The sequence below is a fragment of the Psittacula echo genome (genome assembly GCF_963264785.1).
Source record: "Psittacula echo genome assembly, chromosome: 4".
Taxonomy (NCBI): Eukaryota; Metazoa; Chordata; class Aves; order Psittaciformes; family Psittacidae; genus Psittacula; species Psittacula echo.
In genome coordinates, this window is record NC_137738.1 from 9,821,569 (window position 1) to 9,836,117 (window position 14,549).

The following is a 14,549-nucleotide window of genomic DNA, read 5'->3' on the forward strand; positions in this document are numbered from 1 at the left end:
CCACACCCTGGGTATATTACTTTCAGTACCAGTCAGCTATCCAAGTAATAGAGAAGTAAAACGCTTCTTACAAATTATGTTTCCCAAATAAGAGTAGAGTTTATTTTTTTAATTGTTACTGAGAACTGCCATTCCGACTAGAACTTTATGTAACGGCACTATTTAGATTCGATTCACCACTCCTCCTCAATCTCAATTAAGAAATAACAGAATTATTATCCTAAAGAAATTGAACAGCTCCACAGAAGAAGAGCTGGGATAAAAAGGGAAAATTTCCACCTTACAGCAGCATGCTGCTTCACAGAATGATAAACACTGTTCCCAACTTTTCAATGTGTATGTTTATAGAATCAAAAAACCACACTGCAGATGCATCACCCAAGTTGAATTTTGAACATAAAATGTTTTACACAGCAAACCCTTTCCACCTCAAAAACCCAACACAATCTTGCTGGATTCAAGAGTCTCTTACCCTGAAAGAACTGTACAGACAAAATGATAAGAGGGTATTTCACAAAACAAGATTCTCTAAGTATCTCCTGCTTTGTCAGAGAAATGTTTTCTGTCTCCCCAATGTTACAGAAGACTTCATTTATTAATTTCCATGCATACGTTATTTTTCATAACATTTCTACTGTCTTCTGTAGGAGCTGAAAACATTCAAGCAGCATCTTCATAGTGAATTTGCCAGGAAAGCAGCAGGTCCATTGGTAGTGAACAGCTCCATTCCACACAGATTCAGACACTTTTCCAACTTGAGGCTAGGCACATATCCAATTTACCAAACTTGTTACAGGAGGATAATGCAACTTACAACATAAATTAATTAGTGTGAAGTCTAAGATAGTCAAGATGCCAACAGAAAGCAAACACTGACAAGTCAGATTATTAAATCTGAAAAACAGGCTTTTAGTATTGCCTGATCTGCATTTAAGATGATGTTAAATCTTCTCATGTTTATGATGATAGTAGGTCATGGACCACTGCAGAGGTGCAAAAGGATACATTTTAGATGACAACTTTCATCACTTCATGTACTAGCTTTCGTTAGGTGAAGAAGCCAAACCAAATTATTCTGTAGCTATGAGACAAAAAAAAAAAAAAGGAGCAGAAGGAGCTGAAGGCCAGAAAGGGGAACTGGAATTGCCCCTTTTGACCACTGCCTACTTTTACTGGATTAGATGCTATATATAAATAATTAGATGATTATTTTAGCGTGCTAAATTCCCCATCTAGAGATGAACCAAGCAGCTACATGAACACTAGCGGCAGTGCCAATAACAAGGGAACTGGTAACAATACATGGTCAGGGAAGCATGACTACCCCTTTTGATTTAAAGTGGTTACAGACAGTGTCAGCAAACTATGAAACAACTCCCAACCACAGGCTGCTGCATGATCCATAAGAGTCAAAACTAAATGAAAAACCTTCACACAATTCTGACCACAGAAATCCTACACACAGAACACCAAGTGTGAGCAAGTGTCAGGGACATGAAGGGGAAAATACCCTTATTTGAATGAAGACAAGAACAACCAGTTCCACAATACTTTTTGTGAACATTGCCATTCCATCAACATAGTCTTTAGGCTTCTGGAAAACAAATGCCCACCTTTAAAGTTACTGACAAACCTCCATTTCTTATATGATAATAAAGAACAATGAAGACAACAGAGCAAAAACTCATCAAGCACTACCCAGTCATGGACAAATCTGTTAACTCCATATAGTGAAACTGCCCCACCCAGAATCTTCCAGAGAAACCTAGGACAGAAAGCAACTAATGTTGCTTCTCTGCATAATGCCGTGCACCAGAGAGGTGGTGTGCCAGTCTTCCTTTCCAATTAAATACCGCATTTGGGGATCCAGTGATACAACAGTATTACTGCATGGTCTTCAAAGACTAGGGACAGTTGAGTTTTCCATTATTATTTTTGTGTGTTTTATTCCTTATAAGTTTCTATACATTATTAAAATTAAGAGTTTATTACATGAGTCCATAAACACTAATGCTCTTTTAAATTGCTAACCTGTGCATTTCCTTAAACTTCTGCACACCAAGAGCATACTGAACAAGTTCTGTTTCTTTGCCATACAAAAACCTCTCAAACTGTATGTAAACAAAACATTAAAGACTTTACAATCCTTACACACATGATAAATGAACTGAAATTATATGTCGAGACAAAATTACCTTGCCAAGAACGTCCACTGCAGTTCCTTAACATGCCTCCTTTCTAATGTGTGTGGATATAAAATAAACAAAGCAGAAACGCTACTATGTTTACTGTTCTTTCATGGAGAATATACCTACTATATACCTGTATACAATGTTCAAAGTAGTGACCACCAAGAATACAAATGTTTTCATATGGTCACACTCTAACTGGAAACTTCATGAACTTACAGCTGCATTTAAAAAAGAAAAAAATCCTGAACAATTAAGCACAGATTCTAAGTAAAATTTAACAACTGCAGCAATTACCATCCACCTCCTTTTGGCAGGCTGAGAGCAAAAGAACAGTATGGCAACTACAGATTCGCATTTCCCTAAATAAACAGCAATTTCATTATTTCTTAAAAACCTGAAAACCAATTTGACATTTGAACCAAATTTTCATTTCCCTTGAGCCTCAAAATTCAGATGCAAAACACTGACTAAAAGCTTAATACTTCTGTTTATTTTGCGTAAAGTAAGGACTTGTCAGGATCATAGACCGGTTTGGGTTGGAGGCGACTTTAAAGCTTACCCAGTTCCAAGCCCCTACCACGGGCAGGGACACCTTCCACTAGACCAGGCTGTTCCAAGCCCTGTCTGACCTGGCCTTGAACACTGCCAGGGATGGGGCAGCCATAGCTTCTCTGGGCAACCTGTGCCAGCGCCTCAGTACCCTCATAGGGAAGAACTGAAGTAGGAAAGCTGGAAGTATCACCTAGGACTACCTGCTCCAGTGCTGCAGCACTGAATGCCACCTATAATTTACTGATCTGAAGTGTTGGCTGCTGATCCTTGACCTAGAAGACAAATTATTTGGATAATCATGCAAAATACAAACAGCTTTTAGGTACTTCTCTAGCTCAAACAGCAACATTGTCTTTCCCACTCCCGAAGGTGTGATGAAAGTTGTTTTTTCTCAGCTCTTATTTACATCCCCTGTTCACTCCTCAACCAAGAAAACTAAAAGTGAGTCTCTTGCAACACAAGAATCTAAGCTTTTCAATAGGTTTCAAACACCTGAGATTTTGATGGAGTTTGTTTTCTAGTGATGTGGCCTGACATTTACTCGCTAATAGAGCTTTTGTTTAATGTTTCTAGACAGCACTCACTCTGAACCTTGGTTTTACGAGCAAACCCAAATGAAAACACAGTTGATCTGCTAGTTTTGAAAATAGTAACCATAGGTGAAGGGAGAGAAGAGGGTTAAAGAAGCAGCACTGAGAGCTTCAAACTCCAAACATTTTTCTAGGGGACTCACTGATGACAACTTTCAGAACGACAAGGATGACATTTCTAGACATTCTAACATTTCTAGAAGCTTACCTGGAAAGCCAACACCATTTCATGTCACTGGGATGACAACTTCCTTCATGCAAAATACATACTGCATCATGATCTCCATGACAATGACAAATCACATTTCTGTCTTCCAGCCTGTTCAGATTCAACCTGTATTTCAGAAGCTTCTTCACAGGCATTAAGGGCACTCCCAGAACATTAAACTGCACTTCAATTAAGCAATTCAGACAAACCTCCAAGTTGGTCATGTTCTCCCCTCTCTTACTGAAGACACAGGCCACCACCTACTAATTTAACTGCCTGAAATCAGTCTGTTGCTGTGGAGAAGTACTGACCTGTACTCAGAAAAGCACAGAAAGTCTTTCCAGAGCTGCTAACCACAATGACAGAAGCAACAAAACCTATCTGCAGGGACCGCTGCAGGTTAGGAAAGAACACAAAGGAGCAGTGAAAACCTAATGCAGAATAATTTACGTTGGAAGGGAACTTAAGGCCTCTAGTTCCAGCAATTGCTCAAAACAAGGCTAATTTCAATTGAATGCTTAACAAGAACAAAGATCCATCTCTCTGAGCACACATTCCAGAGACTCACCATCCTCATAGCAAAGTTGGTCTCTTTTCTTTATATCCAGATGGATATAAAGACCAACAACCTTTGGTGAAGTTGCTGTTTGTCTCATGCTTTTGCCGTGACCTTGCAGAAGCACATGTCTTCACCCTCTGATTCCCACCCACTAGGCAGCTGAAACCAGCAGTTAGGTCTGCCCCTTAGTCTTCTCCAGACTACAAACCCAAATCCCTCAGACTCTCCTCGCACACCATGTGCTGCAGCCCATGATCCTGGTCTTCTGTGTGGACAGGCTCCCCACCTTGATGGGGAAATGCAGGTGTTCACCATAACCCCCCTCACCTTGCTGACCCTTCTCTAATCCTGACCCATAAGCTCATGATAGGCCTAATGCCCTTTCTGCAGGTTTAAGCCATACCTTTGCAGAAACACACCCCCCCTATACCCTCTTTGCTCAGCCTTCAAGAACATGCACTACAGCATGCCAGTTGCATGATGACATTCGAAGGGAGCTCACGGGCCTGCAGTGCACAGAATTCTCATTTCACCTGGCCATTTCTCATCCACGAGGTGCATTTGCATGCACCTGAGATGCTCTTCCAGTTTTCCGAGCTACCCCATATGCATTACCCCACTCTGTCCCCCCATTTATCTGCTTGAGAAAGCATACGTTAGTTAACTTACTGCTAAATAAAGCACTGTAAAAGCATTCAAGCCTGCCTACACAAGCTAGCAACAAGTTAGGCTTTTTTTCATTTTTAAACAAGCTGCTACTTCAATTGTCATTCAAGACCTATCCATGAGAATGTTCTACAAAGTTGGAAGTTTTACCCTCCTAGCCATTTATTCACTTCAAGCTTCCCAAATCTATTACTTTCTGACTGACAGAGATGGAGCACTTTTCTACAGTGTCCCCCCCATGCAGCATATTTAGGAATGCAGGAGAAAAGCTCAAAACAGGCTTGAATCAGGACAAGTGATGTTAAAGTACAGGCTTTAAGCCCTGAGATGTCAGCAACTGCATTTTAATTTCAGAAATATGCTGACTATAAGGCAAGGAGCAAGAGCTTCATGTACCTGCCTCCTGAACATACCACATGGGAGAAAGCAGGGCTGAATCTTATATCCTAAGACTAATAATTATGTCTTCCTCATCATGGAAAAATCAATCAGACATGGGCAAAACCCCCACTCTTTCAAGACAGGCAAGTATCAGGAACCCCTGTTTCCTTAGTTCTGTTGCAGTATATAAACATTATTTTACCTGATGTGCGCTTTGTACATTAATTTGTGTTGCTACTGTTGATGGTTAATATGTATTAGTGATGTAACACTTGTGTTCTATTTATCCATAAATTTAACATATTGCAGGTTACAAACTACCGAATGAGGCTGATCCATTTAACTCCAAAAGATGACTTGCACCACCTACAGGTCTTAGCAGAGGCTTACAAGAGAAACTTTCTTTTAAAATGAACTTTCAGACATCCATTTCTACATTACTGGAATGAACATTAAGTCAGAATACCTCCTGTATAAGCAAAACAGGCTTATTTCAAAAACTGTCACCTAACATCAGTCCAGTTTGGGTAGTTCAGCCTAGTCTGATAAGAGTTTTGCACTGGTTTGTGTTAAATGGGGTCCTATAACATGGCACACTTCAAGCTAAGAAATAATCAGTGACTCCTCTTGACAACAAAGGAAATGTAAAAGGAACAGCTGTCCAGATATTCCCTTCTCAAATGTTCTAAATTATAGTTTGTAATTCTTAAAACAGCCACAATATATTGTAAAGTACAGAGAAAACAACTTGGAGATCCCCTATCTTTCAAATATATTTAAGTCTGCGAATACATCTCATGAGTCCCACCAACAGCTTCTCTTATTATACTTGTTCCTTTGGATTAAAAAAAGAATGCTTTTCAAAGCATGCAAGACTGTTAAGATGCTCCTTAGACATCTTATAGCAGCTTCCAATACCTAAAGGGGACTTCACAGGAAGCTGAAGAGGGACTTCTTACAAGGGCATGTGGTGACAGGCAGCAGTATAAAAGAGCAAGGAAGAAAAAGACCAATTTCTTGGCAAGATATGGTAAGTGTGATCTACTGCAACCAAAAGGGCTTTTTTCTAGGAATAGGAAGAGGTCACTACTGCTTAGTTGTCTGGGTGTTTTGTTGATTTATCTTTTTTTATTGGTAAACTAGAAGTGACATCAAAGTATCAGTACATAGACTGAGCATTTGCAGTATAAACAGTAGTTTAGGAAGCGGCTGCTATACTACCTTATTCTATAGCATGAATCATTTGACCATCTAAACATATCCTACCTCCTCTTTAAAAATCATAACTGTAAAAAGCATTCTATCTAGCAGTAAGCTGTCCATTTGCATCTCAGGGAAGAATGTTTTCTGCTCTGTTTAACTACAGTGTCTTACAGGACAGCACACAAAAACCTCCAACCACCCTTATTCTTGGCTGTAGGATTTTGAGCTTAAAAGGAAACAGCCTCCTGTAAAAAGTTACAAACTTGTGTAACTCTATCAAACATAATACTGTTACCTTTCTTCAATTCTATTCTTGTCCATAAGCGGCTGCTTGATCCATTGATTAACTAATCTTTGTCCTTGAGGGGTTCTGCATTTGTTTAATAAACCTGCTAGAGACTGTGCAGTATTAGCATTTTCCACAGAACTCTGGAAAGGGAAAGAAAGGAAAGAGAGTTAGTGAAGTTTATTAACACCCAATGAATGGTACTTGGATACCCAGGAACAGATCAGTGCTTTTTCTGTACTCAACTCAGCACCCATCAAAAAAAGCAAATGGAACAACACAGCATTGAAGCACGTTCACTCTGGTCTCTAGAACATGCCAAGCAAGGAAGAGCTTTGCCTATTCTGAAAATAATCCTGACTGAACAGGAAAGTTAGAAACATACCTGGTCACTGGGCAGTTTGCCCTTTGAACAGGAAAAGTGGAAATATGTCTAGGTATTTGCTAGCTTCCCTTCGTAAGGTCAAAAAATAGAAGTCTTATCCATTTAAAAAAAAAAAAAAAGCATCAAGAAACAAGGCCTGGGTTGAAGGGTTTTGGTTGGAGATGTTTGGGGATGCCAGGGGCAGGGACACAACAAAACGAGGCAGAGGGAAAGAGCACACTTACCCAACTTCTCTCAAGCTTCCCCAGATCATTTTTGTACTATAAACATCTCTAAACTTACTCCATTCAGATTATAGTTTACTATCAGTAATTTAGGTTTAATACTAACTGGACTCAAGACAAGACTTTGGGGCATTTTGCTTGGGGTTTTGTTTGGGTTTTACACAAATAGCTAGAAAGCAAAAACTTTAACACTGAAAAACAGCAAACAAGCTTGTTTCAACTCAATTTGAAATGAAAATATCAACCCTCTCTACCCACGAACACCTGCAAATAAAACAGCAGGTAAGCATTCAACCAGGAGCAAGCCTGGATGCCTGTAAACAACTGGCATGTTGAACTAGCATCACCACAACAGGAAATGAATGCAGTGAGATGTACTGACACATTTACCATTTAAAGTGGATGTGCCTGTTTTCAGTGTTCTGAGCAGCATTACATTTGAAAGCCGCCTGAATCCTAGAGAGTGTCACAGAGTATATACTATTCACGAATAACCTAGTTGGAAGAACACTTTCATATACTCAACTGCATCTGCTGCACTGTAAGAACTTTACCTACATACCTCACAGAGCAACCCAAATTACAGATTATTTTGCCTTTGCTTTAGTGCCTGCCTAAAAACCTCCTCACAAGCAGCCTGCCACACAGGCTACAACTCAGCTTTCTGCGACATGGCAAACCCCTTAGTCCAAAGCTCACAGCCCCTAATGAGAATGGCAGTGTATTTTCCATTAAAAAACGTGTAACATCTGCAAGGATTTGTAAAGGAATGAAGCTAACTCAGTGTTGAACTTCCTAGAACACCTCAATAAAGCTTAAGAGACGTAACATTTGCTTCAGTCCCTGGACAGTGGCAGAGAATCAGGAAATAAAGAAAAAATAAATAAATCAGAGAGCTCTCTCCAGGGTTAACCAACTCAGATACTGAATATATGCTCTTTTATCCTCCAGAAATCTCTTTAAGGTAAAGAGGGGACCGTATTTGTCATTTATTCCTATAGATCTGAAACTTAAGTAAATTAGCTCCAAGCAAAGATCACTAAGCAGGAACTACTAACATGAAAACAAAGAGAAAAGCTGATACACACCACTTTGAGTCTACATTTTCCTAAATTTTCCTAAAACTATAAAAAGGGGCAAAGCAGAAAAAACAGACGTGGTGGGAGCGATAGGGAAGGAGACTGGCAACCTGCTTGGATTTGTTGAAAACTTGCGTACAAAGTAAAATTGACACTGGCCAGTTAGCATGCCACAGTGCTTTCAGAATGTTCTTGAGTACTGTCCTGTTCATTGCCCTGCCTGCTGTAGCCAGCCCTGCCTTTCAATCACCAACAGCAGTGCTCCTGCCATATGTTTCCTGTTCCCCTAATACTAACTCAGGCTTCTACCCTCATTCCCCAAACCAGCACTACCGTATTAAGCAATTGTATTTTGGAACTCCCTATCATACCACAAAACTACAGAACTCTGCTGCCCTCCTGCACTCCAGTCTGCTCCTGCCACGGGGAATGTGAACTGCTCTGACAAAAAACAAGGAAAGAAAGCATCCTCCCCACTGCTTAGCCAGACTCCTCAGCAGCTACAACTATGAGGCACTTCTACAACTCTTCCCATATCTGCATTTCACATAGACACTTGTTTGTGGCCACTTCCTACCTCCCTGATGATCGTCTCTTCTGCATTAAAAGTAAGGTAACAAAACAAAACCAAAATATGGCGGAAACAGCAGCTAACTGTTTATAACACCCACTGTACAGGAGCAGCTGCAAACAAAGCTAAAATGTTAAAGTACTAATAATCAGGACCTGGGAAGTTGTGACAGGGTAGTCAGGCTACTTATCAAGCAGCTAAATAAGTATACCGCAAAAGACCAATTCAAGTGCGTACTTCTTACCTGAAAAAGGTTGAGGGCTTGAACAGCTGCATTATCTAAAACCATATATTGACTAAGATCAAAAGTAGTCAGTTCAAATTGCCCAAAATTAGACTCATCTGCCAGCAACTCTAAAAACTTGATAACTGCCGACAAAGACGAAACAGCAACCTGAAGTTTAAGAAACAAACAAAACACACCACATTCTAGTCAGAAACACTCCTGAATCTGAGAGTATTTGATAAATGCTCCTAAAAAAAAAAAAAAAAAAAAAAAATCCACAAAAAAAACCATTGGGAAGACTTTGAGCTATGTTGATTCCAGCAGGGCTATGAGAGACTAATCCTGTTTGACTAGACTTCATTTTCATAGGGATGTACCCCAGTGTCTTTCTAGGTAGGTGCAAGAAACACAAACTAGGTATTTGCATAAGCCGATAAACAAAATGTGACATGCATACTTTGCCAGCTTTCAAAACCTCTTATCAGGATGTTTCTGGCTCAGAAACACAAAGAAGTTATTGCAGATAAATGAGATATCATGGATCATCTCTGAACATGGTTTCAGGCTTAGTTTTCAGCCAGAACAACTATCTGCTTGACTCACGGCATGGCATTACACATGCTAGTGCCCGCTCGAAAGAGGCAGCAGCACGACTGACTTGTTCAGCTGCAACATACTCCAAACAATTTTAACCTGCTGCAAAATCACACATTGAGAGAATAATTCTGTGCCTTACACCTGCAGCGAGCATCAGCAGTGAAGAACATTTTACTACATATTTATCTCAAGCAAATTACCTCTTGTTTGCAGCAAGAACAAACACATTCAGTTCACATGCAGGCACTAAATTGTATGCTTGAGCCGTAAGATGATATAAAACACAAAAATATTACCATAAACATTGTTTTCAAGTACCAATTTTCCTGTCATGCAAAATAATTAAAGTATTGCATTTCAGTCCTTAGGTTAGGTTGATTATGAATAGGAATCTCCCCTTGCGCATGATTTATTTGCTCACCAGAGTCTAGTACTCTAAAGAGGTAAGTGAAGGGTTTACTCATTTTCTTCCAGGACCCCTGGAATCCAACTTTGACAGACTCAAGCTGAGCAGAACTGCAGAACACTTCATCAAGAATACAGAGATCAGCTCACAACAGGTACACAGGCTACCCTGCTCCTAAAAAACAGGAGCACACTAAACACTGCTCACCTGCTTTTCCATCTCTGGCAAGGCTGCACTATTCATTTGTTCTTGTTTCTTTGATTTTAACAAGCGATTGAGATCCTGAACAATATCTTTTGTTGTGAAATCAGCCTTCTTCCTGTCTGTGATCAGGATTCCTCCCCTCTGAATGACCTGTTATTCATAAACACACACAGTTATCAATTACTTTCAGTATTCAGGGACAGATGCTCATCACATAGAAGCAAACCCTGAAGAGGTATTTATTTACTGTTAGGTTGCAGAGAATGTCAAGGAAGATTTTAGCCTTAGAATAATTTTTGCTGATTAAAACACAAATGAGTCAAGAGAAAAGCAAAACATTTTGGATGCATAAGTCAAAAACTTGGAGTTAAACTATTACTCCTCATTTTTCCAGAAATCATGGAGCCAAGCTAATAAGCTAGAATACAGCTTTTTAGATAAAGCTTTGTCTATCTCTAAGCCACAATGGTTCCCTTACTTGTCGTAGTTTTCCCATCTCTCCTGCAGTCTCTCCTCCTGGTAGCACACACTCCTTCGGTCCTAGTTGAACCAGTAAAGCTTCAAGGTTTGAGAACTGATCATTATCTGGAAACTCACAGACACTCAGTTTCCTCAGTGTAGTGTCGACATAGCCCACTCCTACTACTCTTTGTCCATCAGCAGTAGACAGTTTGACCCCCACAACCCCAATGGCCATCGACATATCATTGTTGGCAAAGAGAATTTCCTCAAACTGGGCAAGATTTCCTGGAGAACCCTATTTGGAAATGAAACATACTTTTAAAGACTGCATATACACACATATACTTCCCCCACCACCACCCCTTTGAGAAGGACAACTGCTAAAAGTAAAGACTGAACAGTCCGTTAATATAAAATATACAGGTGTTCTGGTTTTTTAGCCATTAAAATTTTACATATCATCTACACAAAGTGAACTGCTTCAGGTTTTCTTTATTTCCCAGCCTATGGCAAAGATACAGAACAAGCTTTTCCAACCTTAGAGCAGTGGAAGATACAGATACATGTAACAGAAAGCACAATTTACCATCATACCACCATCAGCCCCTGAAAATCCCCAAACTCCGAGCTCAGGGGCTCAGAAAAGAATCATGATTTTTTTTTTTATCTCACCATCATAACGAAAGGTTGAAAAACGCACCTTGTATGCTAAATACCAGTCATTTTCTTTGACAGATTTACTCCCTGCTTTGTTCTTGTAAACTTCAACTCTGTAATGACGAACCAGAAGCAGATCTCTCACAAAAGATTCAAAGTTCATTTTACTAAGCACAACACTCTCAAGCTTCTGAGTTCCTACAAAAAAGGGAAACAAAATTATGATACACCTAAATTTGTTCATAAAGTTTTTATTCTCTGTAATCAAAATCCCCAAGAACAGCCTTCAGTGAGCACACTATTCTGGTATCAAAGAAACAAACATGCAAAATCCATGAAACAACACAAAACCACAACATTCAACTGGTTAATATTAAGAATGAAGACAGCATATCCAAACAAAAACAATGTTCATTTCCAAATTTCACTAAACCTACACATACATATATACAAAGAAACCTGTTCCTCTCAGCCTTCCCCTCTCCAAACAATATTCTTGATTTGGCTTTCTAATTAGTGTTTCACACATTTTAATCTAATGAGTGGTGGTGGAAGCCTGCTAAGAGTTTTCCTTATGAATAACATCTTTTATTTCCTGGATAATCCACTTCTGTTAGCAGAACAGACCATCACCCTCGAAAGATGACAAGACACAAGTGCCAAGACATTTCACTTTTACCACAAGTATATATACTGTAAAACCAACACATTCTCAGAAAAGCTTAATAGTTTACATTCAAATGACTTAGAAATTGCCTAATTGACAAACTTCCTGCTTCTGTTCCTCTAAGAGTGCAGGCAGATGATACAGTTGAACAAATTCAATCCCATACACCTGCCAAGAGAAGCAGAACCATTTCTAGCTCCCCACCTCCCATGCCACCTCTGTGCCAACCTACACACAGAGTAATTTGACTACCAAACAAACTGAGGTTTTGGGTGGGTATAGTAAGTTTTCTGCCAGATAAGCAAGTGGAATATCAGAGTGGTGTCAGATACATGAGAGATCAATGACATATAAAGTAAGCACAAGGAATCGAGAGGGATTATCACATCCCTATTTCAGTAGCAGGCCTACATCACATTTGAGGCTCTTCCTCCCTTTACATTAAAGACGTTAAATAGTGAATTTCCACATCACAAGAATTTACGGGCTTATTTTAAATAGGCTTTTTATAATTTCATTTTCTTTCCCTAAATCTCTAGCAAGGCAAAAAAAGCAGGTAAAAAACCAATTCCACAAAATGAGCTTCTTGCTCCCAGCGCAGAACTGTCCAACAAAACACAACTTTCCTTTTTCTCAGCTGAAACTATGTACTACGCTAGCAGGGGGCAGCTGTAACTTATGTGTGCTTTGAAATCATCCTGAAAGTAAAAAACATCGTTTTATGCCAACTTTTAGTTCGATATGCTAGGTAAGGCTTTAAAGGTCTTAAAACTGGAGCTGACAGTCACAGGCTTACATCTGTGAAATGATCACTTCTAAATGGAATAAAAAAATAATCCTGATGCCTGTACTTCTAGACTGGAAGATGTACACATAAAACTGTCAAGCTCTACACCTTCTCCATGAATTGGGGAGTTTTTGTGGGTTTGGAGAGGAACTGGGTTTTTGGGGTTTTTTTGGTTTTTCTGACAGATTAGCTCATCACTTGCAATAGAAAGTGAGAAGCAAACACGAATATGATTCTCTTTCTGATGCCATTGCACGCACACACAAAAAAACCCATTCACAGATTTATTTTGTTAAGTATGAGCCAATAACTTTCCAGTATTATGTTCCTCGAGATTTAGGATAACACTAAAGTTTGCCTCTTCTGACAAGATAATTCATCTTGATGCTCTTACATTCAACATCTGCAAGCTCCATTGTTTTGTACCAAGAGATAAATAAAGAACAGCAGGGGGTGGAAGGAAGAGAAAATCTTATGCAATACGTAATTAAATGTTATTCATTTCTGCAGGCCAGCACTAATCAAGCGTGATGTTTATCTGCCACCTGCACTACAGAACTGCAGGAGCCCTGTTCTCAGCCATCACAGAAAATACCCTGCAATCATTTTCACAAATGGAAATCTACAGAGGCACTGGAAAATGTTATTAACTGCTGTTAGCCCATGCAACAAGTTATGCTCAAGCAACTATCCACATCTGACAGTCCTATAGTAGGAGCTTACGTGACGAGAAGTCTATACTCGGAATCGTGCTGTAGATACCTTCCCACGGCCGTACTCCTACATCTGTCACACACATCCTACTCAGAATGGATACTAATTATCATTTCAAAGCCGCGGGAGGCTGAAGAAGAAAGATTTGCATTCAGCCAAGCTTCTTTCCAAGCCGAAATGAATCAGACATTAAAATCCAGAGACCTGTTGACACCTCCCTTCCCACATGCATCAACACAGACAACAGCAGCGGGTACCCGGAGTGCCGCAGGCTCCAACAGTCACGCAGCGACCCAGGGCTGGAAGAGAACCGCAGCATCTCACGTTCTCTTGCCCTGACAACGTCCCCATCATTTGAAAAACGACGTGGCTGAGGAGTCAGGCCCGAGGTAACCACGGAATACAGTGGCCGAAAACACGCAGCTCCCGAGCGACATCTCGCAAACCTTGCCCTTGAGAACCCAACACCGCTGCACCGACTGCGGGGGGAAGCTGCTGTCCTCGCCGCTATCGGCCCTGCCCGCCGCCCCTCAGGCCCCCGTCCCCGCCGCACTCACCCGATGTCCCCGCCAGTTGGCGGATGACTGCGCGGGTGCGGAAGAGCTCGCGGGCAGCCAGCCGCGCGTCCGCGCCGTGCACCGTGTAGTAGTCGCCGCGCTCGAAGAAGCGCACGGTGGTGTCGGGCTTCTCGGGCAGCGAGAGCACGGCCCGCACGAAGCCCGCCTCAGCACCCGCGCCCTCCAGCCACACCGCGTCCCGCGGCGCCTCCACCGCTGCCGCCGCCATGCTGCTACCTCCCGCCATCGCCCGCCGCGCAACGCGCGCGCCGGCGGCACCACCCAATCGCCGCTGGACCTGCGTAGTGCGTCACGCTCACCCCGCCCCTATACCGAGCAACCTGCGCCGCGGGAGCGCGGAGGCTTGGGCCTTCCT

The 14,549-nt window shown here is 41.0% G+C and overlaps 1 protein-coding gene across 1 annotated transcript in view; it reads right to left on the reverse strand.

Annotated features, from left to right (window-relative positions):
• Positions 1 to 14,268, reverse strand: part of MSH2 (mutS homolog 2) — a 50,211-nt gene extending 35,943 nt beyond the window's left edge. Inside the window, exons 1-6 of the mRNA XM_080615581.1 lie at positions 14,174 to 14,268; positions 11,492 to 11,646; positions 10,808 to 11,086; positions 10,333 to 10,479; positions 9,141 to 9,290; positions 6,647 to 6,780 (exon numbers count right to left, since the gene is read on the reverse strand). Coding sequence (XP_080471707.1) covers positions 6,647 to 6,780; positions 9,141 to 9,290; positions 10,333 to 10,479; positions 10,808 to 11,086; positions 11,492 to 11,611 — 830 coding nt within the window. The 5' untranslated portion in view covers positions 11,612 to 11,646; positions 14,174 to 14,268. The remainder of the gene's footprint in view (positions 1 to 6,646; positions 6,781 to 9,140; positions 9,291 to 10,332; positions 10,480 to 10,807; positions 11,087 to 11,491; positions 11,647 to 14,173) is intronic.
• Positions 14,269 to 14,549: the final 281 nt, after the last annotated feature.